Source organism: Girardinichthys multiradiatus, chromosome 4, assembly GCF_021462225.1.
Source record: "Girardinichthys multiradiatus isolate DD_20200921_A chromosome 4, DD_fGirMul_XY1, whole genome shotgun sequence".
NCBI lineage: Eukaryota > Metazoa > Chordata > Actinopteri > Cyprinodontiformes > Goodeidae > Girardinichthys > Girardinichthys multiradiatus.
In genome coordinates this window covers 37,746,549-37,770,771 of record NC_061797.1, presented here as the reverse complement: position 1 = coordinate 37,770,771, position 24,223 = coordinate 37,746,549, and the positions used below count along the sequence as shown (strand labels likewise).

At 41.8% G+C, this 24,223-nt stretch overlaps 1 protein-coding gene across 1 annotated transcript in view; it reads right to left on the bottom strand.

Moving 5' to 3' along the window:
- Window positions 1–14,133: 14,133 nt before the first annotated feature.
- The window catches only part of LOC124867262 (tyrosine-protein kinase CSK), a 45,192-nt gene continuing 35,102 nt past the window's right edge, over window positions 14,134–24,223 (bottom strand). The window contains exons 8-14 of the mRNA XM_047363622.1: window positions 19,802–19,901; window positions 19,536–19,626; window positions 19,201–19,274; window positions 18,391–18,586; window positions 17,290–17,376; window positions 15,263–15,478; window positions 14,134–14,615 (exon numbers count right to left, since the gene is read on the bottom strand). Coding sequence (XP_047219578.1) covers window positions 15,296–15,478; window positions 17,290–17,376; window positions 18,391–18,586; window positions 19,201–19,274; window positions 19,536–19,626; window positions 19,802–19,901 — 731 coding nt within the window. The 3' untranslated portion in view covers window positions 14,134–14,615; window positions 15,263–15,295. The remainder of the gene's footprint in view (window positions 14,616–15,262; window positions 15,479–17,289; window positions 17,377–18,390; window positions 18,587–19,200; window positions 19,275–19,535; window positions 19,627–19,801; window positions 19,902–24,223) is intronic.

The following is a 24,223-nucleotide window of genomic DNA, read 5'->3' as shown; positions in this document are numbered from 1 at the left end:
TAGTTTAAGTTGACTGCCATGTCTTGGTAGGTTTGCCATTGGGCCATACTCTTTACATTTTTGGTACTGTGAGTACTTTGTGAGATGTTCAAACCTGGGATATTATTTATAACCTAACCCTGCTTTAAACGTCTCCCTTGGTCTTCATATTGCTGTTTCACAAATTTTCTCTAAAAATCTGAGGTTAAAAATTATACTAATCAAAGGTGTAGATTTAATTTATGGCGGTGATACTAATGGGGCGAATAAAAATGCACATCAGTGCTTCAAAGCCAATGTGATCTATTGAACTAAAAGGGTCAAACATTTTCCTGAGTTTGTATTGAAACAACTGAGATCATCAATATCTGTGTGGCCTCTTGAGCACAAATCTGCTTGGTATTTTCTTGTTATTTGCAGTCGTAAGGAGCATGGGTGCTCGCTAACAGCTTGCTTTGCTGCAGCAACATAATTATACATGTCTGCTTACATGCGAGTTGCCACGACGCATCAACTTAATTAATGTGAATGTGCTCGGAGCAGCCTGGAGTCATTCCTGCCCACGGTAGTGAGGCTGTTACATCACTCTCACGCAGAGCAGGAAAACAGGGACACACAGAGACTACACATGCATGTGATATTCTGCTCTCCCTGTGTGTTATGGTTAAAAACAGTTCCAGGTCCTCTTTGTTACACTTGGAGAGCCCTTCGTGGACGAGGAAGGAATGGCCGCTTCTGTGGGGTTGTGTGTGAGTGTGCTTTGGAGCTGCAGCTGCCTAAACCACACACTCTGACTTCTGGCTGTATTCATTAGCTCCTGTGTTTCAGCGAGGATTTGGCACACGGCACTGAGCAGGCTTTCAGCACTCATATGCGTCTCTTTTCCCCTGTCCTCCTTGCCAGGCGGCAGGAGTAAAGCTCAGACAGTGTGTGTGTGTGTGTGTGTGGTCAACCCTATGGGTGATTGAGGGATGGTGGACACATGGGCTCCTCCTTGAAAGTGAAACATAGAAAAAGCAAAGCAATCTAGCTGCCAAAGCTAGCATGGTAGACTTTGATCACCTGGTTTTGAGTCCAGTTCAGAACATTTTCATGTATACTGATGAAGGAATGAGTAGATGTATTTATCCTCCTGTGTTACTCGCTCTGACCTCTGTGAGGTATGTTCACATGCAGTTAGTACAAAACTTTTAAGTGTATGACTGTTCTTTTTAGGCAGTTTTGAATCTTAACATTAGTTGCGGTTGGCTGCAGCTCCACATGTGTCACAACAGTTTATATTCTGTCTTCCGAGAATGCTCTCTGAGCCGCCTAAACAAAGCCTGGATGATTTGTAAGGCAGGAAACTCTAAATGACATAACATTCGTTTTCTTTTCAGAGACAGAAAACTTTCATTCATCCTCCCCTCTTCAGTTTAGTACCTTATCTTTACAAATTCACACACTGTAAATTACACAGTATTTCTAGCAACAGTTCCAGTGTTTTAATTTTCATAATTGTGCTACTTTAAGCTGTAAAAGTCAGCACCAGCACACCCAATGCCATCATCTTTATCACAGGGGTTCCACAGGGATATGTACTCAGCCCCCCCCCCCCCCCCCCCTCCACGTTTCATCCTTCTGTAAAAATGACTGTCAATCAAGATACAGCACCAGTCACTCACTACATCAGACACAATAAAAACTTTCCTGAACAGTTGCATCTCCACAAATTATGGGAGCTTTGCTGTACACAATAGGATGGCTCTGCAGCATATAGTGAAGCCAGCAAGATGACTGGCACTCGGCTGCACTGCCTCTCAGAGATTTGCAACATCCCTCTTACGCAGAAAGTAGTCGTTTATATTACCTGATTCAACTCATTCTGGGCACCCTCTGTTTAAACTCCTGCCTTCTATTAGAAGGTATTAAAGTCTCCAACCTAGTACCACCTGACTGAGGAACAGCTTTATCCATCAGGCTATTAAAATGCTGAATTCTTTCCCAGTTCTTCCTGTCCATTCCATTATATATCAGGGGAAACAGTCCCATCTGAACTCAATAAACCTACACCTTAAACTCAATTCTATTCAATTCAAATCAATTCAATTCAATTCAAAGATACTTTATTGATCCCCGAGGGGAAATTAGAATTCCAGTACAACCCATCCAAACATACATCATGACACAAGACAAGGGGGGACGGGTCACCGAGGTTTGCTGCCCACTCACAGGTGCTGCCCTTAACACGGCCTTTTTTAGTCTGGACTGCTTAGTATACACTCACCGCTCATTTAATTAGGTGCACCTTGTTGATACGAAGTTGGACCCCCTTTTGCCTTCAGACTATCCTGTCCTAAATTCTTTGTAGTACAGATTCAACAAAGTGTCTAGCTCCACCGCATCTCAAAGGTGTTTTATCGCATCAAGATCTGGTGTCTGTGGAGGCCTTTGATAAATAGTAATGCATTATCATATTGAGAAAAGCAGTGTGATTTGAGTTTTTTGACATGGTGCGGTTGTATAATGGTGGTTTTTTGGCCCTCTTTCCCCCCTGTGCACTACCAGGTCCGTTTCTCTCCAGTTCCGATACCCAACCAGTAAAACCAGCAAAGCATTTCCTTGTGAAATGATGAGACATGGCTAAGTATAAAATCAAGATTTAATGCCAAAATGATCAGTGTACAGAGTATACAGCTGAACAGATACAGAGTGACACTCACCTTCGGTACCAGGCTCCCCTCAGCCCATCTTAGGGATGAACCGAGAGGAGCAAAGAATGGAGCGTGAGTCCTGCTTTTATCTATACCTGTTCTTAACCCTCCTAAAGGATGTCATCTTCTTGTATCAGTTTATCTTTGACTATGTGTTGTGTCGTATGTGATATCAACAGTTAAGTTGTGTTAGCTGTAGCAGTGAGCAGTCCAGCAGATAAGCAAAAAGGGCAGATATATTTAATTAGGGCAGCAAAGAGATGATTAGAAAAGGCCACAGAATCATACATCCATAACAGTGCATTATCTGGCTGAAAGTAACCATCAGAAGATGCGTACACTGTGGTCACAAAAGGATGGCCATGGTCAACAGCAGCACTCTGATTGCTGGCTGTTGAGTTTAAGTAATGTCTTATTGCTACTTAGGGGCTCAAAGAACAGCACAACAATATCCCCAACAGCATGGCACAACCACCACCACACTGAACAACTGATACACAATAGGACAAATCAGTTCTTTCATGCTGAGACTCATCAGACCAGGTGACCTTTTTCCAGTGTGTTATTGATCAGTTTTGCCTGACAGGTGAACCTGTGTGAACCTTTTCTTGTTCTTTTCTGACAAAAATGGCACCCGGTGGGGTCTTCTCCTACTGTAGCCCATCTGCTTCAAGGTTCAACCAGCTGTGCCTTCAGAGATGGTTTTACAATTAACTTGGTTGTATCGATTGGCAATTTGAGCTACTGTTGTTTTTCTATCATCTTGAACCAGTTTGCCCACTTTCCTCTGACATGTAGGGCATTTTCTCCACACCACTGTTGCTCCACAGATAGTTTCTCTTTTTCAGACTATTCTCTGAAAACCTGAGAGATTGTTGTGTGTACAAATCACAGTAGATCAGCAGTTTCTGAGACCCATATGGCACCACCAATCATGCCTTGTTCAATGTCACTTAATTACCTCTTTCTTCCCCACTGTGATGCTTATAAATCAGCAACAAGTTGGATTTATCATGATGATGCATAAATGCACAGAGTTTCTTCTATGTGAGTCGCTACTTTTGTGAGCAAACAATTGAACAAGTTTTTTTTATTCAGTACAAAAAAGATGGCTTTTATATCAATAATTTTCTAATGGATGCTGCATGCTTTTTCAAGACTTTCAGAAAACAAAATGCTGTCAAGTTTGTCATGCTTTCCCACTGTTAATGGTACACACAAATACGTGATCTGCTCAGGCAGTTTGCCACCCTGCCCACTGTTCCTCCATTAAAAGTGATAGCAAACTCCCACTTCTGAGTGACAACAAATGTCGGGCTGTAACTGTGACTCACGCTGCAAGGATTCATCAAAGCTCACATCATCTGCCAGGCACCAGACTGTCAGAAGGGGAAAGAGTCCTTCAAGCTCAACCAACAGTCTTTGCACTCCAGTGTCTCCAAATGATAGAGAGATGTCCAGGAAAACTGTTTGAACTTTAAAGCTTGTAGATTGAGCGGATGTCTCTGAATTAGTCAGCTCGGTCAAGTTTGCTAACCGAATGCAGGGATGCCAATGAAGTCCACTTTAGCCATTCTGTTGATGGAGTTTATCATATCAAGGTTAGTCACTGTTGACTAGATAAGTCATTTTTTGATGATGGAAAAAAAGAATAGTTACAACACTGCTTCAGGAGACATGAGACTAGATGACACCAGCATGGTATGGAGAGGGCATGATTTAATGAAATCCTCTTCAGGGTTTAAATTAGGCCATCTGGCTGGAAAAAATGTAATGATTTTAGTTACTTTATTTCTAGTAATTTGAACAAGTTTTTTGCTCGAGAGAGCAAAGCAGATGCGTTTTATTTTACACAACTACATTTTCTTATCTTGCAGGAAAATTTCCATTGCAGGTTTATTGGTTATTCCTCACCTACAGTACCTTACAAATCTGTTCATACAGCTCGATTTTGTTTCTACATTCTGTCAGATCACAAGTACAAACTGCAATGTATTTTATTGGGATTTTAATGAAGTGGAAGAAAAATGAGACAACATTTTTTATTTAGTTTGTTTTTTACAAAAAAACCAACATGCATTTGTTATCAGCTCCTCTAAGTCTATATTCTATAAAAACACATTTCACTGCAATTTTAGATATCAGTTATAGAGTGCATGTCTCCACCAGCTTTGCACATTCTTATTTGCAAACTAAGAATGTACTGTGAATCAGGTGTGGACTTTGACTGGGCCATTCTAACACATGCATATGCTGCAAACTAAACAACTCCATTGTAGTTCTGGCTGTATGCTGGATATTTAACCTCTGACCTGTTAGAAGCTCCAAAACCTAAGTGTCCTAGAGCTTCTTCCAGGATTGTCTATATTTAAATCCATCCATGGCCAGCTTCCCTTTCCCTGGTAAGAAAAAGCATTGCCAAAACATGATGCTGCCACCCATACATTTTTTCATTGGGGATGCAGTGTCAGGGGTGATGTGCACTGTTTCATTTTGCAAGCTAGCTAAATAGTTTAGATTCCCATCAGACCAGAAGTCCCTCAAGTTACCATGGACGTCTTTGCTGTTTCTGATATTTATGCTCTCCTTTCTCGTCACTCAGTTTAAATGGACGGCCATGTGTTGTCAGATGATAAATTGAACAGTGCTATGTGAGCTGCTCAAAGATATTGTTTTAAAACCGAACCCAGCTATAAATATCTCTTCTACTTTATCCCTGACCTGTCTGCTGTGTTCCTTGGTCTTCATGATGCTGTTTGTTCATATCAGTTCACCTCTGAAGCCTTCACAAAATAACCATATTTATACTGAGATTACATTAAACACAAGTGTGCAGTCTGTTTACACACTCTTAAGATGTGTGTTCATTAAAATAGTCAGAACAACACATCTTATTTATACCACTTAATAATTATGTACAACTTTATTTTCATCTTTTACATAAAATCCCCCAAAAATACATTGAAGTTTGTGGTTGAAACTTGACAAAATGTTGAAAATGTAAGAGGTATGAATACTTTTACTAGGCACTGTATGCTGGTATTTCTTTATATTTGTCATGGTTGTTAAAGACAATGCAGGTGGGAAGGTACTGGAGCTGTACTACAATTGAGGCTCCTCTCAGGGGCCTCAGGGGCCTTCACTATCTCCTTATCAGAATATGTGTTGGCACTGCCCTCCCTCTGGATGGCTACCAGCAGGATGGGAGACTGTGGTAGGGGGAGGTGAAATGTCAGGCACAAAATGCAGATTCATGCTGACAAGCAGTGCAGAAAGCATGTTCGCTGCGACTGAGGAACCTTTGATATTCCACAAAGTCAAATGAATATATCAGCCAACACTGCGGGCCAACTATTGGGTTATTTAAAGACAGGGCAGCAAGCGGGCTGCTTACATCATAGGATGCACAAACTGGTTTGTTATCCTCAGTCTCCAGTCCATCTCTGTCTATGAGACATAACCAGTTCTCATACAGAGAAGCTCAATGAGGGTTTTTAGAGAGAGGCATCTCACATTGTCTCAGATTGAACCATCATTACATCACTGCAGCGCTTCACCTGCTGGATTGGCTGCTGGACCCAGTTCCTGTGTCTTATCTGTGTTCTGCACTGAGCCCATAAAAAATATGTGAACCACAGTCTGAGCTTTGATTAGCTGCAGGACACACCAAGAACATGAAGGAATATTCAACATTAAACCCTATTAATGCGCACACAGCATACTGTAGAAATGACAATGCAGCCAAGAAACCATTGCTGAGTAACCCACTGAGATGCTAACTGTGAACTTTAATTACATTTCAGTTTTGTGCACATACAACTGATTATTTTATAAATATACCATTCTGCACTATAGCAGAGTCAGCTATACTCAATGTCTTTTGCATCACCAGGATTCATGAAGTATGGTTCTGCAGATCTTGGGTTCAGTTTTGGGGCAATCTGCAACTTTTGGAACACAGAATTGTCTTCTGTTTCATTTGACAAGTCAAAGTTGGAAGGAAATGAAGGATATCACGTGCCAATGACAGCTGAACTTGCAAAATCACCAACCAGTTTTGAAAAAGACTGAGCATCATTTAATTTGTAATTTGTTGGAAAATCATGCTATAGTTTCAATTTTGAAGATGACATAAGTTGAAATTTATTTTCAGAAATTGTATTCAGCTATTTCAGCAGCTTACAGGTATGGAGTGATGGTAATGTCTTATTGGCATTTCTAAGAGACACTACAATACAAATAATAATTTGTCTTTAAATGTTCAAGGCTTGGGATTTATTAGTTTCATAATTTGCATTTCATTTAATTTTCATTATTTGCAAATGTGAATAATTTGTCAGTTTTTAAAAGGTTTATATGCAGCTAATTGTTTACAACTAGTTATTGGATATCTCCTGTCAAAGTTTACCTTTATATACTGTACGTGCAAAATGTTGTGTGATGAAAAACTAACACTGCACATCACCATAAACATATAATCCCCACCGTGAAACATGGTGGTGGCAGCATCATGCTGCAGGGATTCTTTTCCACAGAAGAGACAGGGAAACTGGGAGAAGTTGTAATGTAGGTATACGGGATAATCCTGAAAGAAAAACTGTTAGAGACTTTAAAAAGACTTTAGACTGGGGCAGAGGTTTACCTTCCAGCAGGACAACATTTAACATACAACCAGAGCTACCTTGGAATGGTTTATGAAATGGTTTAGATCTAAGTCTATTCATGTGTTTGAATGGTCCAGTCAAAATCCAGACCTAAATCCAACTGATAATCTGTGGCAAGACTTGAAAACTGCCTTGCAGCTGTAACTGCAGCATGTGGCTGTTCTACACATGTTTTGACTGAGTCCAGCTAAGAAAAAATGCACATCATACTTATTAAAGTTTGTGGTAGCAACATGAGCAAATGTGAAAAGGTTCAAGAGGTATGAAAACCTCTGTGCAATCACCCTGTGTAGAATGACTGATAAATGGCTGAACTTGATACTGCAAAGAGATACAATTGTCTTTCCTGGTGACGTTGCAGGATATGGAGCATGCAGTGGAATAAATTACATACAGTACATGTAACCAACAGCAGACTGATCCAGGTTTCTAGAAACGACCCCATTGCTCAAAAAGGAATTTTCTTCTCATGGAGAAACTAAATCCTTGCCTGTACACAAACAGCAGCAGGAAACGGGTTATTTTTAGACTGATCCGCAAAGTGGTGAGCCCGGACAAAAAAAGGCATGTGAAGGCACCCGATGATGTTTATAAAAGAACTGGAGGACATTAGAGACAGCCTGTCGGCCTGATAATGTCAATATTATTTGTGTCATCTGAATGCCCGTTCTCCGACACTGAAACGGGCCGAAAATTAAAAACTCCCACTCTCAGTGACAGTGCTACAGCTGCTTAAATACAACCCTTGGAGAGAGTAATTCCAGAGTTCCTCCTCTGCAATCTGCTGCATCACAGACAACTGTTTCTGCTGGGAGAGGTCAGCATTCTGGGAATTACACTCGTTTCCTTTTATATTGACGGTTTAATGACAGACACAATTTGCATCTCTCTGCTAAATATGATCCACTGTACAGTGTTTTACGAAAGTCTTTTACACATTTTGTTATGTTAAAATCACAAACCTATAGTAATATCATTATATTGACATTTTAATGCGATACACCAACACAAAGTAGCAAATTATTGTAAAGTGAAAGGAAACCAAACCTCTCATGAAAAAACATGTAGTTTCCACACACTTTGGTCTGTCAGTCCCAATAAAATAGACAGATATTCAAACAGTAAGCTCGGGAGAAACCTAAATATCAACGCATATCTTTTAAGAAGAGATACAGGGGTTGGACAATGAAACTGAAACACCTGGTTTTAGATGACAATAATTTATTAGTATGGTGTCGGGCCTCCTTTTGAGGCCAATACAGCGTCAATTCGTCTTGGGAATGACATATACAAGTCTTGCACAGTGGTCAAAGGGATTTTAAGCCATTCTTCTTGCAGGATAGTGGCCAGGTCACTACATGAGGAAAACGTTTCCTGACTCGCTCCTCCAAAACACCCCAAAGTGGCTCAATAATATTTAGATCTGGTGACTGTGCAGGCCATGGGAGATGTTCAACTTCACTTTCATGTTCATCAAACCAATCTTTCACCAGTCTTGCTGTGTGTATTGGTGCATTGTCATCCTGATACACGGCACCGCCTTCAGGATACAATGTATGAACCATTGGATGCACATGGTCCTCAAGAATGGTTCGGTAGTCCTTGGCAGTGACGCGCCCATCTAGCACAAGTATTGGGCCAAGGGAATGCCATGATATGGCAGCCCAAACCATCACTGATCCACCCCCATGCTTCACTCTGGGCATGCAACAGTCTGGGTGGTACGCTTCTTTGGGGCTTCTCCACACCGTAACTCTCCCATTGTGGGGAAAACAGTAAAGGTGGACTCATCAGAGAACAATACATGTTTCACATTGTCCACAGCCCAAGATTTGCGCTCCTTGCACCATTGAAACCGACGTTTGGCATTGGCATGAGTGACCAAATGTTTGGCTATAGCAGCCCGGCCGTGTATATTGACCCTGTGGAGCTCCCGACGGACAGTTCTGGTGGAAACAGGAGAGTTGAGGTGCACATTTAATTCTGCCATGATTTGGGCAGCCGTGGTTTTATGTTTTTTGGATACAATCCGGGTTAGCACCCGAACATCCCTTTCAGACAGCTTCCTCTTGCATCCACAGTTAATCCTGTTGGATGTGATTCGTCCTTCTTGGTGGTATGCTGACATTACCCTGGATATCGTGGCTCTTGATACATCACAAAGACTTGCTGTCATGGTCACAGATGTGCCAGCAAGACGTGCACCAACAATTTGTCCTCTTTTGAACTCCTGTATGTCACCCATAATGTTGTGTGCATTTCAATATTTTGAGCAAAACTGTGCTCTTACCCTGCTAATTGAACCTTCACACTCTGCTCTTACTGGTGCAATGTGCAATCAATGAAGACTGGCTACCAGGCTGGTCCAATTTAGTCATGAAACCTCCTTCACTAAAATCAGAATCAGCTTTATTGCCAAGTTCGTACATACAAACAAGGAATTTGACTCTGGTACACTTTGCTCTTTGGTTGACAGGTGTTTCAGTTTCATTGTCCAACCCCTGTAAGTTAGGAGTTAAAATTACTTCTTCTCTTCAGCTTAAGGCATAGAGAGTGGGAGTAGCGAACCCACTAAAGAAACAGATATTAAAATACTGTTAATGACCAGAAATCCAACATGAAAGAGGCTGGCAGTTTCTAGGAATCCTGCTTCATGTGAGAGAGAAGCAGCTCATGTAGACCTGAAGCCTCAGCTCACCTGTCTAGCTCACCCTCATTCTGTCACACATGTAGCTCTGTCAGCTACAGTTTACCCGCGTGGGTCAGGCAGGCGGGTGCGAACTCAACACCGCCGCAGGCCTCGTCTGGTGTCTTCCTCGGACTGGTGTAATCAGATTAATTCAGGAGCTAATTACTTTCTGTTGGGCTCAGCCTGACAGCTGACGGTTACACAGATCCGTATAATAACTTATCAAAAAGCTGATTAACACTTCACTCCTCCTGCATGTGCCTTCTAAGAACCGAAAGCTGTGTGGTCGTCATAATTAGCCAAGTGTGAAGAAAAGACTTAAGGATCTAGATGTGGGAACCAACTCATGTCGAACCGATGCGTCAGGTGGGATTCACAGATTATAAATAATAGTTCATTTTAAAAGATTATAAATTTAGTCATATTGAGGTAACTCTGACCTCTAGCCAATCTTGTGTCCTTCCTTATAAGTTAAAGCTTTTTAAGCTCTTGTTGGGACTCTGCAATTGGGACTCAGTGGTGACCTTGGGTAGGCTAAAAATGCCCCCCCCCCCCCCCGGTCATCAAATGAGCTGAATGTTTGCCAGGAAGCTCAGGAGCAAAAGCCGTGAGCTGCTGAGGTGGACCTCTGCAACAGGCCCATCTCGTGCAGCTGTGGCAGCAAAATACATCAGAGCTGCTGTGATAAGTCCTGACAGCGGCACAGCCTTAGCCACAAGCATAAACTGCATGTTATGTAACGGGCCTATTGTTGCCGGCCTGTCACTGCTGTTAAAATTCATTGGATTCATGTAAAATTTGGCCCCACACAATGGTTTGTTGTAGCAATAGAGGTGGAGGGTGTTGGAATAATTGTATATAGATTTATCTTACATTTCCTCTTCTATTACCTTTACTATTTGACCTTTATAACCTTTCATGCTGTAAGCAAACTTGTGATGTGTTTTTTGCAGGCAAGGAGGAAAGGTGAAATCGGGATGATGCAGTCACAGTTGGGGACTCATCACAAGGATAACAGCTGATCGTGCTGAGCCAGGGTCGCATATATCTTAAGATTATGGAGACTATGCAAGTGTGTTTGTACAAGATAATGGTGTGTATGACCTATGTCACGTTGCTGCTGTTTTTAGAGCAGCAAAGTTCATGTAACTGGGGACCGCCCTAAATAAAAAGAGGATTCGGCGAGATGTGTTTCAGAGCGGTAGGAGATTTGTAACTGAAGCACATCTCTGTCTGTTCTCCTCGCAGCGAGTAAGAAACTAATTTTCTTGTCTTTCTAATTTTTCTGTGATGTTATAGGTATTTTAGGTTGTTTGAACCTGACAGAGGGGAGCTCAGAAGAGCTTTAAAGTGGAAGCATAAAGTGCAGAAAACTAACAGACTGTATGCTCCTTCCTGCGATGATGATCTCCAGAGAGCAGAGAAGGCAGAACCACAAGAAATTAGTCAAATGACCCTTTTTCACACATTTAGGGCTGCATGGACAAGCTCACTGTCCTTTGCCTCAATAACTGTGTAGTAGACAGTGTGGGTACCATTAAACCCTTATAGGGCATCTCTCTGATGACCTCTCTTGGTTGAGAAACACCTGTGGGTTAGAGGAACAGACCAAGAGATACTTTACGTTTTAGAGCAAACTGAAACAGTCATCATGCACCTGCATCCTCACAAGCTGAATCTCAGCATGTTATCCTAACTGCAACATGTCGACCAGGGGACCCTGCAGAGGATAGTGAGGGGAGCTGAGAAAGTAATTGGAGTGTCCTGAACAAAGACTACCAAACCGCAACATTATTCACTTAATGGATAAAACGTGTAAAAGGGCAACATTATTTGGTGTTTTTAGACATTTATGTATTACCTATATATAGGGTTTGACAATGAAACTGAAACACCTGTCATTTTAGTGTGGGAGGTTTCATGGCTGAATTGGACCAGCCTGGTAGCCAGTTTTCATTGATTGCACATTGCACCAGTAAGAGCAGAGTGTGAAGGTTCAATTAGCAGGGTAAGAGCACAGTTTTGCTCAAAATATTGAAATGCACACAACATTATGGGTGACATACAGGAGTTCAAAAGAGGACAAATTGTTGGTGCATGTCTTGCTGGCGCATCTGTGACCAAGACAGCAAGCCTTTGTGATGTATCAAGAGCCACGGTATCCAGGGTAATGTCAGCATACCACCAAGAAGGACGAACCACATCCAACAGGATTAACTGTAGACGCAAGAGGAAGCTGTCTGAAAGGGATGTTCGGGTGCTAACCCAGATTGTATCCAAAAAACATAAAACCACGGCTGCCCAAATCACGGCAAAATTAAATGTGCACCTCAACTCTCCTGTTTCCACCAGAACTGGCCGTCGGGAGCTCCACAGGGTCAATATACACGGCCGGGCTGCTATAGCCAAAACCTTTGGTCACTCATGCCAATGCCAGGTGCGTCACTGCCAAGGACTACCGAACCATTCTTGAGGACCATGTGCATCCAATGGTTCAAACATTGTATGCTGAAGGCGGTGCACCAATACACACAGCAAGACTGGTGAAAGATTGGTTTGATGAACATGAAAGTGAAATTGAACATCTCCCATGGTCTGCACAGTCACCAGATCTAAATATTATTGAGCCACTTTGGGGTGTTTTGGAGGAGCGAGTCAGGAGACGTTTTCCTCCACCAGTATCACGTAGTGATCTGGCTACTATCCTGCAAGAAGAATGGCTTAAAATCCCTCTGACCACTGTGCAGGACTTGTATGTCATTCCCAAGACGAATTGACGCTGTATTAACCGCAAAAGGAGGCCCGACACCATACTAATAAATTATTGTGGTCTAACACCAGGTGTTTCAGTTTCATTGTCCAACCCCTGTATGTATACTTATCTGTTGAATAAACCCTGAGAAAGTCTCATTTTATTGAATACTATTTGCTTTACAATGAAATGCAGGGTTTCAACCCATTTCAGTGAATTTGAAACCTTTAAGACCAATGCAATAACTTATTTTTAACTCACTTGACAGCTTAAGACTGTATGTAAACAACTTCATTTAAATTGATGTTCTTCGGCTCTGGTATGCAACTCCAAGCTGCCTCACTTCAGTACCTTATATGGTGACTTCATACCGCTTAAACATTTCCAATTTTTCCCACGTAAGAAACTCCAGCACATTTTATTAGGATTCGATAGCCCTCCACAAAACAATGCTTATTTTTGAAGTGGATAGAAATTGAAGCATAGAAAGAAAGTGAAACACAGCATTATATTGAGCCTCTTTACTCTGATACTCCTACATACAATCTAGTTTAAGTGGTTGCTTTCAGAAGCCACCCAATTATAAAATAGAGTCCATCTGTGATTTATTTAATCCCGGTATAAATCCAGCTGTTCAATGAATTAGTGAGCAAAGAGCATCATGAGGACCAAAGACACCAGACAGATCAGGGATAAATCATGGAGAAGTTCAAAGCTGGGTTACTCATGGAGCTCTGCCAATCCATTATCTCAAAGTTAAATGAGGCCTATGATAACCAGATGAAAACTTGAAAATTGTTGTTCACAGAAGCTACATCTAATCTGACCAAGTTTGAGCTGAAGAATGGGCATAAATCCTTTTCTAGAAGTGCAAAGCTTCCAAGGACATCCCTCAAAAGACCTTCATCTGTAATTAAAGCAAAAGGTGGTTCTACAAAGCACCTTCACCTGGAGAATGAAAATAACTAAAGGTCCCTTCTCAGATTTTTATTCGGAAAATGTATAATTCCCCCCCCTCACAGTAATGCACTAATATGTGCCTTTGGTCTGTCTCATAAAATATACAAAAGTTTGTGGTTGAAATATGACAAAATGCAGAGCTCAGGGGGAGAGAATACGTGCAGTTCGCTTATAGAAAGCTTATCAAATGTTTGATTGAGATCAGGTGGAGTTTTGATCATGGAAATCATTTACAAATAAGCATGTAGCCGTGGAAAAACGGTAAATTTTGACATAATCTTCAACAACCTGCCTGATATTTAAATGGTATCCTGAACTCATAATTACTGACATCTCTGATCACCCTCTTCTTCGCCCACAGGCAGAAAAAATGATGCATCTCTCATTTCCACGCCGTTCGGTTGGAATGATTTATTCATAATCATGACAGCATAATAAAACAATGAACATTGAAAGCACCGACAGTTGAAACCATGGCCTCTCACACACAGCATGCACCACCCCGACCCCAGAGTTCAGGGATGTCCATCATCCGGAGTGCCAAGTCACTCACTGCTTCTCAGAGTCCTCTTTCTCTGTTCCATCCCAGTCAGTTTTCTCCTTGTTCTTTTCGACCTTTAAATATATTTTGATATAAAAACAAGCCCACGTATGATGAATCAACCATGTGTGTGAAGTGCCTCTCCTGCCCCAGTCTTCTCCCATTATCATCCTGCCCCCACGACTCAGGGCTATCTTGGCAGCAGGATGAAGATGACACTGCCCCCACTAAACACCACCTCTTCCTGTTCATGTGCTCTTCTTAGGGGAGAAAAAAAAACTATCCGTAGAAATGATGGAGGTGAAGTGATGGTAATAAACAAGGTTTAATGACCTCCCTGAAAAAAAAGAAATAAAGTAATAAAAAATGACACCTTAACAGTACGATTAAAAGAAGTGTTGGAGGGATATGGAGCTCTGTAGACTGGAGGCACTTAGGCACAGAGCGAAGCCCCCCCTCCACTTGAAAACACGGTCGAGGGAGGGTTAGAAGGGTGGAATGACAGAGCTGGCCTGAAAGGCATGCAGAGCCAGGTGGTGACACACAGATCCTGGAATGATTTAAAAAAAAATCAAAGGGCAGGGGGTTAAGAAGAGAGCACCTGACAAACGTGGAGGAAAAGGCCAGCCCCTCCTCCAGTTAATGCCACGTTTCAGGAGGAAGAGGAGGAGGACAAATTGGGAAAGTAAAGGCATGATGCAGGTGGATGAGGAAGAGCAGCTTGGACCAGGTTACAGAGAGCGAGTGAACAGAGGCAGGTGAAGGAGGAGGAAGAAGAAGAGGTGAGAGGAAGCAGCTTGGCAAAGCTATACAACACAACAGGAAAACAGTCCTAGTTAGGAAGCAGGTTGGAGTATGAGGTTTTGAGGAGGGGACACACTTTGGCAGTCCCATGGTTTGGCAGGCTTAGCAAGCAGAAGGAAGGTGCTGTGGTCCCTCTTCTCCTCCTCCTCCCTTTATCAAACTGTACAGGGCTGCTCCTCACCCCTCCTTTGTCCCCACCTCCACGGCTTCATTTTACAGGTAGAGCTCCTTGACTCTGATATGCTGCAGTTTCTCCCTCAGCATGCGAAAGGAGGGCCGCATGGTGGGGTCCACGGTCCAACATTGCTTCATCAGGTCGTACACCACGGGCGGGCAGCCGTCTGGGGCATCCATCTTGTACCCCTTCTCTACCCGGGGCACCACGTCCTTTAGCGGCTGGGAAATAAGACACACAAACAAACCGAGCGACATTAGAGCCTCTGCACCAGAATTTCAAACGTATTCTTCTCACTTGGTCCCGTCCTATAAAACATAGATTTATGCACACAGAGTGATGTATTTTAAGTGTTTCTTTCTATTTATTTGATGATTTGAACCCAAAATCTAGTTTCTCAGAAAATTTTAATATAGTATAAAACCAATAAAACAAAACTGATTTTTAATAAAGAAATCTTCCTGGCATGACAGTTGACAACACAAAAGGTCAGTGCTGAAGAAGCTGGCTGTTCACAGAGCGCAGTATCCAAGCATACTAATTGAAAGTTGAGTGGAAGGAAAAACTGTGGCAAATGTGCAAAGGCCACAGGGATAACTATAACATTGAGAGAAATGTACAATAAAGCCTATTCAAGAGTTTGGGGGAGATTCACAAGGTGTGGACTGTACCTGGAGTCATCTGTGGTGTAATCACACCTGCAACCACATCTGTGGTTAAAGAGCCAACCAGAGATATCATCAGGTAAGTGTTTAAACCTGGGACAACGGGCAAAAGAACTGAGCTGTTGCTCAGTGGTACTCTTTTTTTACAATAATTGTCAAAGTAAATGTTGCATTTCCTTTGGAAATCATGGTCCCAGAGTCTGTAGAGAGAATGGAGAGGCACCAAATTCAAGTTGCTTGAGGTCTGGTATGAATCTTCCACATTCACTGATGATTTTGGGGAGCCATGTCATCTGCTGATGTTGGGTCCACTGTGTTTTAACAAGCAGCCATCTAACAGGAGGAGCACGTCATGCATCCCTCTGCTGACAAGGTATAAGGATATGCTGATTTCATTTTCAAGACTTGTGCACATTGTCAAAAGTACCAATAGCTTGGTTTAATGACTATGGTATCACTTCAATGACCTACCAATGTATTGTCAAATGGAAGATAAGGGGACACTAGGGTCAATAATGCAGAAAAGCTGAAAACAGCAACCCGGGGTTCATTAACACAACCACAGGCTGATCACCCCCATGCTATGCTGCACCATGCAGAAGGAGCCCATACAAAGTATTGAGTGCATTCACTGTATAATACAGGGATATACTTTTCAGCAGCCTGATAATTCTGTATTAAACTTTCTTTTTTTGGTTTTATGTAATATTACAATTTCCTGAGGAAATGAATATTGGGTTTTTATTGTATTGTACTGTAAGCCATAATCAAAACAAGCAGACATGAACATTTTACTGTGTAATGAATATTTTTACTTATATTAAGTTTAATATTTTTAAGTTTACTTTTAGTGAATTACTGAAATAAATTAAACTTGTCTGTATTAAAGTTTAAATAAAAGCTAAAGTTATTAAGATGCACATGTATCTGTATGCTACACAGACCATGCAGTAAGATGATGATGGTTGTTTTTCTTTTTTTTTTGGAGCATCAGAATAAATTTAGATCAGATTTCTCAAATCCTGACTGATTTCTCACTCCAGTTTGAGAATTCTGTAACCCTAATTATGTTAACCCTCATTTAAAATTGTTGACTAGTCCAAAAAAGGTTCAGAATTTGTTTTAGAAATTGAGATTACCTTTTTTAGAAAAAAATTAAACATTTTTTTACACCTTTCCAGACATGCAACATGATAAAAGCAAAACCCAAACTTCGACCCGCTATTTGTTTTTCAGGTGAAATTATTCTTCTATTGCACAAAAATAAAGCAGATTAAACAAGCACTGGTCCCAACACAGAAGCCTGCCATCTGCTGGTTTTTATCTTAGACGTGAGAGAGCCAGAGGAGACCAGTTAGGATACTTACAATTCTAGGGTAAGGCACGCGGCCGAAGGAGTAAATCTCCCAAAGAAGGATTCCATAACTCCAGACGTCCGACTTGGTGGAAAACCTCTGTTGAATAAAGACAAACGAACCAATTAACACATTTTACATGAAGGCATAAACACTGCTGACAGTTAGCAGCTCTTTGACAGGGTGATACAGCTGTTGCCTGAGGAGGTGCCGTGAGTAAAGCAGAACGTGTAAGATCTAAATATGGCGCAAACTCATATTTGTGAAGTTTGTTTGTAAACTTCAGATTTGAGCACTTTTGGGGTTCTTATGAGATGTTTCCAAAGCAAAATCATTTCTATCCAGATGATGCCTGCAAGAATAGAGAGAAATTGCTAAACTTTGAGACATCAGAAACTCACAAGAGTAATAATAATTGTGTTACTCCCAGCTTTGTATCAGTGCACAGCACTTTGGACAACAGTGTTGTTTTAAGGTGCTTTATAAATTAGGTATTGTATTGTATTATTCCCATAAATAGTACATCTATATTAGATTACCCATTTAAAGGTGCTTCTCTCCTAAATAACGCCACAGAAAAGGCTAGTTGTATTAATGCTATTTCTTTAGCATAGAAAGTACACCCTGCACTAGTGTTTTGTGTGTTTCTGCTGGCTGTGGCAGATCACATTGAAGGTTTCTTCCTCTTAAAGGGGAGTCGTTCCTTTTTACAGTCACCAGATGCGAACTCGGGAGGTTGAGATGCTACATGGCCATGAGGAGCTGGGTTTTCTTAGACAGATTTTAATTGATGTCAAATCTGAATGTATGTAAATGTCTAAATAGTAGAAAGGAATTAGATTGTTTTTAATATATAACTGCATTTCTAGATATGAACTAGACCTGTAAAAAAAGCTGAAAATAAAATACGTAAAACAAGTCTAGGGATGTTGTTACCATGGTGAAATGTGTCTAATTTTAGTGTTTTGAAAACAATAAAGCTTTAAAATAATATTTGGTTACTTTAGTAATAATCCGAGGGAAGGGTTTTGATTGTCAATGATTGCAGCTTAACAGTTTATACAGATCTGAAGAAAGCCACAGCCTGTCAGTGCAAACCTGCTGCCTGCTCACCTTCTCTCTTAGTGCTTCAGGTGCGGTCCACTTGACGGGCAGCTTGGCAGTGTCCTGTATGGAGGAGGCCTCCTTGGTGAGGCCAAAGTCGCTGACCTTGGCGATGTTGTCGTCAGACACGAGCACGTTCCGAGCTGCCAGGTCTCTGTGGACGAAGTTGTTGGCCTCCAGGTACTCCATGGCTTCACACACATCACTGTGGGGGGAATTGAGGCGGAAGCAAGGAAAGGGATAACAAGTGCGTAACTATCACTTTATTAGATGGAGGGTGAGAGCAAACGTATGACCTGCTTTTGACAGGAGAAAATGCCAAATATAGTGACAGAATATTGTGTTTTCAGATGGTAAAACAATTTTTTCTCTGGTAGATATTTTCTTGCTTAAAGTTATGCAAATAAGATTTTTTCACTCATACTTTTCTAATAAGAGAGGCCAAGTATTCCATGCTTCCTAGTAAAAATAAGCCAGTAAACACCTCACAGTGGATTAATACACAAGTACCAACACATTGGGCCATTTCTGCTCATTTTACAGTCATTTTTCACAGGTGCTAGAAGACAGCACTGTCTAACTACTAACTGTTCAATTAAAAAAGGATTAATTCAAAGCCTTCATTTGCCAATACAGCAGCCATTTGTCAAAGAAAACCATCTGAATCACATATCTGTCTGTAAACAAACGATTCTGGTGTACCTCAAGCCAACTGGCTGACGCGGTTTCTAAAAAATTCTGCAGAACGCCCGACAGCTAAACAAACACGTTTCTGATCTAAATGTAACCAGGATGGAAACAGGGATGAAGAGGACTCACAGGGAGAACTTCAGCAAGCAGTCGCCACCAAGAACAGTCCGTCCCCTAGAGCGCAGGTAGTCCACTAGGCTGCCCTGTGGGACATTAACACTCGTAAAATTGCTCAGGTCCTGTAAGCATCAAGTGAACTGCTGATAAATCAAAAAACATCTGCAGCATTCTGTGAATCTAGTCTTCATAACAAGTTACCTAGCTCTATGTGCATTCTCATAATCATGAAGACAATTACTGCAATCTTTAATTACAAAGTACTGTTATTCAGAGAAAAGCCAAATCAGTTATAAAACTGTTAATATTTTGGATTTTACTAGAGAACACACAGAGATCTGACAGACCTTGGCCATGTATTCTGTGACAATGTAGAGACTGCCCCTCTCCTCCACAATAACACCGAGCAGCTGCACCAGGTTGTTGTGCCTCAGTTGCCTTAAACAAACAGAGGGAGAAAATATTGCCGTCGGTGTGCGGAAAATAATTTGGATCCATTTACCTGCCAACTATAAAAGAAAACCTCATCGAGAAACAGGAACATAAGAAATTGTTTCAAATTAGGGAAGGAAAAATTACATGAGAAAGACAAGGCATAAAGGTGTGAGCTTACGTCATGACGGAGGCCTCGGCGATGAAAGCCTGCGCTGTGGCATCATTTTTGATACACTTGACAGCCACCTTGGTCCCTCTGTAGTCTCCTACCATCACATCTAGTAATGACACATGTTTTTTATTTAAATATAGTAGTTATAATGGTCGTCCAAGCTTTCTCAAACTTTCTGAAAGTCTTGTTACTGATTTTTCAGTTTCTGACCATTGAGAGCGGAAGTTTGGCCATTTTAGGGGTAGATTTTGACCCGCTTTTGTCCGATTTGTCCCAATAAAACTACCCTGGTTGCTGACAAGGTTCCTGCAGTGGAAACACTTTGCCTTAATACTGCACAACCTAGTGAGTCTGATGAGCTGTAAACAAAGTTCACCTGTCCTAGTGGAATTTTCTTGACATTTGCATCTTTTAGCAAAAGCCACAGCTGGCAGAGAGATGACAACGGGCAAAAATATTGTGATTGTACAAATTAGTCAGGTGAAGGGTACAGAAGAAATCCAGAGATTGTACAGGTCCTTCTCAAAATATTAGCATATTGTGATAAAGTTCATTATTTTCCATAATGTAATGATGAAAATTTAACATTCATATATTTTAGATTCGTTGCACACTAACTGAAATATTTCAGGTCTTTTATTGTCTTAATACGGATGATTTTGGCATACAGCTCATGAAAACCCAAAATTCCTATCTCACAAAATTAGCATATCATTAAAAGGGTCTCTAAACGAGCTATGAACCTAATCATCTGAATCAACGAGTTAACTCTAAACACCTGCAAAAGATTCCTGAGGCCTTTAAAACTCCCAGCCTGGTTCATCACTCAAAACCCCAATCATGGGTAAGACTGCCGACCTGACTGCTGTCCAGAAGGCCACTATTGACACCCTCAAGCAAGAGGGTAAGACACAGAAAGCAATTTCTGAACGAATAGGCTGTTCCCAGAGTGCTGTATCAAGGCACCTCAGTGGGAAGTCTGTGGGAAGGAAAAAGTGTGGCAGAAAACGCTGAACAACGAGAAGAGGTGACCGGACCCTGAGGAAGATTGTGGAGAAGGGCCGATTCCAGACCTTGGGGGACCTGCGGAAGCAGTGGACTGAGTCTGGAGTAGAAACATCCAGAGCCACCGTGCACAGGCGTGTGCAGGAAATGGGCTACAGGTGCCGCATTCCCCAGGTCAAGCCACTTTTGAAACAGAAACAGCCGGAGAAGCACCCGACCTGGGCTACAGAGAAGCAGCACTGGACTGTTGCTCAGTGGTCCAAAGTACTTTTTTCGGATGAAAGCAAATTCTGCATTTCATTCGGAAATGAAGGTGCCAGAGTCTGGAGGAAGACTGGGGAGAAGGAAATGCCAAAATGCCAGAAGTCCAGTGTCAAGTACCCACAGTCAGTGATGGTCTGGCCTGCCAACTCTCCTGACCTGAACCCCATAGAGAATCTGTGGGATATTGTGAAGAGAACGTTGAGAGACTCAAGACCCAACACTCTGGATGAGCTAAAGGCCGCTATCGAAGCATCCTGGGCCTCCATAAGACCTCAGCAGTGCCACAGACTGATTGCCTCCATGCCACGCTGCATTGAAGCAGTCATTTCTGCAAAAGGATTCCCGACCAAGTATTGAGTGCATAACTGTACATGATTATTTGAAGGTTGACGTTTTTTGTATTAAAAACACTTTTCTTTTATTGGTCGGATGAAATATGCGAATTTTGTGAGATAGGAATTTTGGGTTTTCATGAGCTGTATGCCAAAATCATCCGTATTAAGACAATAAAAGACCTGAAATATTTCAGTTAGTGTGCAACGAATCTAAAATATATGAATGTTAAATTTTCATCATGACATTATGGAAAATAATGAACTTTATCACAATATGCTAATATTTTGAGAAGGACCTGTATATATGTAGAAATAAATACCACAATAAAATCATCAACTGCAGGAGAAAATTTAAAACACTGACAATAACTGGATGTTTTTACAAAATTGATGAAAAGACTGAAACTGGTCCGAGAGGCTGCAAAAAGGCCAAAATTAACAGTGAAGGAGTTGCAGCAATTTAGAACAAGGATGGGTTGTGCTTTACATACAAGTTGTTATTGTCTCTATACCCTAAGAAGTCAGATTGCAAGACAAAAGTCTTTTCTTCCAAATAAACTGAGACTGGGTTAAAGGGGACATATCATGCAAAATCCACATTTTTAGCCCATTAATACATATTGTTGTGTACTGGGAGTCTGTAGGAATGCAGAAAAGATGAATTTAGTCTCTCCAGGTGTTGTGGAGATATCTTTATATTCTGTTTGGGTCATATTTTTCAGTCCGTTCAGTTTTCTCTATCATCTGTTATGTTTTTCCAACTGTTATGTTACAGTATTTGCTGTGAAAGAGTTAAATAAGGTCTTGGACGTCTAGCTGATCAATTTCGTATATGCCATTTTTTTTATTTCTCGCTGCGATTTTGTAGTCCAAGCTCAAGTATGCCGACACTGCAAGAGGATAAGTTCGGTTCGGATATTGGACAATTCATTACACCCTCCCCCAGCATCGGAACCTTTTGAAGTGCCTGGTTACATTTTATTCTTCATGGAAATTTTCCCACATCAGTGGGGAAATTCCTCCTTCCACACTTCAAGGACGAGTGCCTTCAGCAAACTCCACCAGTTTCAAGAAGGATTTGCTGACATAAGTCATCTGATTCAGGGGTCATTTCCTTCTGTCTATGGAAACGATGGACACAGCAAGGACGTAAGCTGCAGATAACGCTAAAATAGCAGTAGCATCGTGCCTTCTTGCTTATGTTCGTTCTGTGTGCTCACTTTTAGCTCCTTAAGGACATAACCGTACTGTGTGTTTTGAATAGTATTAACACATAAACAGTTAAGCATCGTTTTTGTCGTTTTTGTTTTATTTCTGCGCCGCTAGATAATTGTATCTCTATTGTCAAACTACAAAAATGGCCGAACGGGTGTGGAAGTGGAGTGCTCTTTGACCTGGAGGGGGGCGGGGTGTAAAGTGCCTCAACAGCATTTAAAGAGACAGCACCAAAACGAGTTGCTCTCAGATGCACCTCAGAACAGGGGTAAAACAGGAGCCTGTGGAGCTACAATAACAAGGAGTTCAGACCAATGTCCCATTTAAAGTCTCTCAAAACCTACTGGCAGAATGAGTTATGGTCTGATAAAATTAAACCTGAAATTATGGTCCACAATTCCTAAAGGTATATTTAGCACAGCAACAGCTTTATTCCAGGTCTCCTCCCAGACCTGGACTAAAGCATCCACCAACTCCTGGACAGTCTGTGGTGCAACGTGACATTGGTGGATGGAGCGAGACATGATGTCCCAGATGTGCTCAATCAGATTCAGGTCTGGGGAACGGGCGGGCCAGTCCATAGCTTCAATGTTTTCATCTTGCAGGAACTGCTGTTCGCTCTCCACGGTGTCTCCAGACTCTGTCACGTCTGTCACATGTGCTCAGTGTGAACCTGCTTTCATCTGTGAAGACCACAGGGCACCAGTGGCGAATCCTGGTGTTCTCTGGCAAATGCCAAGCATCCTGCACGGTGTTGGGCTGTGAGCACAACCCCCATTTGTGGACGCTTGGCCCTCATACCTTCCTCATGGAGTCGGTTTCTAACCGTTTGTGCAGACACATGCACATTTGTGGCCTGCTGGAGGTCATTTTGCAGGGCTCTGGCAGTGCTCCTCCTGTTCCTCCTTGCACAAAGGTGGAGGTAGCGGTCCTGCTGCTGGGCTGTTGCCCTCCTACGGCCTCCTCCACGTCTCCTGGTGTACTGGCCTGTCTCCTGGTAGCGCCTCCAGGCTCTGGACACTACGCTGACAGACACAGCAAACCTTTTTGCCACAGCTCGCATTGATGTGCCATCCTGGATGAGCTGCACTACCTGATCCACTTGTGTGGGTTGTAGAGTCCGTCTCATGCTACCATGAGTGTGAAAGCACCACCAACATTCAAAAGTGACCAAAACATCAGCCAGAAAGCATAAGTACTGAGAAGTGGTCTGTGGTCCCCACCTGCAGAACCACTCCTTTATTGAGTGTGTCTTGCTAATCACCAAAGATTTCCCCCTGTTGTCTTTTCCATTTGAACAACATCATGTGAAATTGATTGTCAATCAGTGTTGCTTCCTAAGTGGACAGTTTGATTTCACAGAAGTTTGATTTACTAGGAGTTATATTGTGTTGTTTAAGTGTTCCCTTTATTTTTTTGAGCAGTGTATATCGCAGAGGGACATGGAACCAAGCACCAGCTCGGTTTAACAAGCCTGATAAACCATTCTTTAGAGTTGACCGGTGGAGTGAAGTGTTTGGTTGGATATGAGACTTTCTCCTCAATTTTCCGTTTTCAAAGCATGGACCTCTTATTCTTGCAAATAAAATACTTTCTACAACAGAAGTGA